The sequence below is a fragment of the Coenobita brevimanus genome, chromosome 35 (genome assembly GCF_032717465.1).
Source record: "Coenobita brevimanus isolate Jiangsu-jjx chromosome 35, ASM3271746v2, whole genome shotgun sequence".
Classification (NCBI taxonomy): Eukaryota; Metazoa; Arthropoda; class Malacostraca; order Decapoda; family Coenobitidae; genus Coenobita; species Coenobita brevimanus.
Window position 1 is genome coordinate 18,989,336 of NC_136988.1, and position 2,809 is coordinate 18,992,144.

Here is a 2,809-nt window from a genome sequence, read left to right on the forward strand (position 1 = left end):
CAGTGTAATAAAACCATCTATCTAACTATTGCCAGACGCCTTAATCCCGTAAGGAGTGGCCACAAACAAATCGCCTCCATGTCACCCTGTCCCCCGCCATTTCACTGCCCTGCTCCCAGCTCACACCCCCCTCTCTCATATACCTCTCCACTCCATCCCTCCATCTCATCCTTGGCCTCCCCCTCCCTCTCCCCCCCTCCACCGCACTCACATACACTCTCCTCGTCAGTCTCTCACTCTCCATCCTCTCCACATGGCCAAACCATCTCAGTGTGTTTCTCCTAACGCTTCCTATCACATCCATATTCACACCACAACGCTCCCTCAAAATTGATATCACTTCAACTGCACACTGCACATCTAAAATCCAACAGCAAGCACAGAAAATGGCTATTAAAGTGATGCAATAAAACTAGGAATTAGAGAAAAAATGTTAAAAATTATTGATAAAAATGTTAAATATGAAAGTAATCCTTCCACTGTACACTCACCTCCTAAAGTCTTTGGCCCAGCAGGCGTAGATGACAGGGTTCATGGCCGAGTTGATCCACCCTAGCCACGTGACCACACCATCGACAAGCTCCGGTTCCCTGATGCACCGCTCCCCACATAACCCGGAGAGCAGGTTGGTCACGAAGAACGGAAGCCAACACACGATGAACACCCCCATCACGATCCCTAGCGTCTTGGCTGCCTTCTTTTCTTTGGCGAACTTGCAGAGTTTCCGAGAGATGGAGAAGTTTTTCAGGTTTTTGGAGACTACTTTGGTCGAGCTGTCAGGAGAAGCGCCCCCGTGCATGGGCCCCAGTGGACAGGATTCGCCATCTTCCAGCGATGGTCTGACTGCCCGAGGGGTGCCCACGCCTCCGTTCTCCTGCGTGACGGTGTAGGTTTTGCCGGCGTGGTAGTGGGTTCTGTGGACGCCGTTGCCGTTACTGCTGGTGCTTCCACTGGCTGCACCACCTCCTCTATGAATCCTTAGTGTCAGTTCCATTTCACCATCCCCCATTGAAGAGACAAGCTTCTGTCCTTGTTTTAACGATCTTGTCTGTTCTGTGGCTGCGCGGTAGATTCTGAAGTACGTGAAGACCATTACTAACAGCGGCCCATAGAAACTAATGGTGGAGGAGAAGACGAGGTATGACAGGTCCTCGGTGAATGGACATGTGCCTGCCGGGTGTGGCTCCGATACTGCCCGCCACCAAGCTATGGCAGGGAATGAGATGAGAGCTGAGCAGACCCACACCAGTGCTATCAACATACACGCCCTTCGAGGTGACATGCGACTTGGGTAGCTAAACGGATCTGTTATGGCCCAATACCTGTCTAATGAAATGACGCACAGGTTCAAGATTGACGCTGTTGAGGCAAGGACGTCGAAACTTCTCCACACATCACAGAAATCAGGACCAAATGGCCAGTAGTCAAAGGAATCATAGAGGGCACTGAAGGGCATGACTAGGGCCCCTACCAGACAGTCAGCCACAGCTAGGGACATTATGAAGTAGTTTGTGACAGTGTGAAGGTACCGCTCCCGAGCCACGGCCACAATCACCAGCCCGTTGCCGAAGATCGTGGAGACAGCAAAAAACAGCAGCAACAGACACAACGCCAGGCTCTCTGGTGTGATGACCAAGGGATGTTGCTCTTCACTCCCACACCCTCCTGATCCATTGACAGACATATTTCTGCACGCGGTAAGGGAAACGTTCAAACCCGAGTGCGTGTTCTCGGCTTCCCAGTTCCACACGGTGTCATTAACCCACTCCACGGTGCTGTTTCGGGGTTCAAACAGCAGAGGACTCGTTGTGTCTGCTGTTCTGGGCCACCACTGTGATCCACTCCCTCCTGTCGCATCGATGGCAAAACTAATTCCATATTTACCAGACACATCATTGTTTCTGGAGGGACCAATATACTGATGGTTGAGAGCATCTTGATTTCTTGTACTATCGGCACTGCCAAGTCTGTTTGTTACCAGATGCCTACCTTTATCATATTCAGAAAGTGTCTGTAACATGTTCCCTCCATCTTGACTAGTTTCACTCCTGCCCTTCTCACCGACATGGTGCATCTTTCCAAAAGGTGGTATGGAAATAGGGGTGTGCAGTCTACCACCTCGTCTCCATTCATTTCCCACCTTCCCATCCTCAGGCGAACCATTCACGATAAATGGAGTATCATCCAAGCTCACTCCCTTCTCATCCAGCCCGAAGTCTGACATCCTCAACCCAAACAGACTGTGTACATGCTTCTCCCAGTTGGCAGAGTGATTCCCCTTGATACTTGGGATCATTTCGGGAGATGCAACGCCTTATGAACTTAGGTTAAGGGCTCCAGCTTGCAAGGGCTCTGGAATTTTTTGCTTCTGGTTGTCATGATCCACAAATTCCATTGTTGCGCCAGTTATTTATTAACAGACAGATTAATATTCACCAACACCTCTTGACTTGCAGTGCCAACATTTTTTTTAATGATTCTTATGATACTGTTTTTCCACTTCTTTGCTCAGTCATTCTTCATCCACCTTTTCTTGGCAGATATTTTCATACTTTTGCGTTTATTTTCCATAGTTCATTGGAAAAGTAAAACAACAGTTCAGCTTTACATCTCTTCCACTGCACTTCTCTGTGACAAGCATCATATTTGTGTTACTATTGTGTTACAACTCAACATACAAGATAGAGATGGCAATTTCAAGCCAGATTAAAACAGACAGAGTGTGACTGCCATTATATAAGAGCTGGTGGCCTTGCACTTCACATGCTGACACTTGTGACAATATTCCTGACATCAGCGGTAAGTGTCA

At 48.6% G+C, this 2,809-nt stretch overlaps 1 protein-coding gene across 1 annotated transcript in view; it reads right to left on the reverse strand.

Moving 5' to 3' along the window:
* Nucleotides 1–2,296, reverse strand: part of LOC145396169 (dopamine receptor 2-like) — a 133,784-nt gene extending 131,488 nt beyond the window's left edge. Inside the window, exon 1 of the mRNA XM_080269611.1 lies at nucleotides 492–2,296. Coding sequence (XP_080125737.1) covers nucleotides 492–2,296 — 1,805 coding nt within the window. The remainder of the gene's footprint in view (nucleotides 1–491) is intronic.
* Nucleotides 2,297–2,809: the final 513 nt, after the last annotated feature.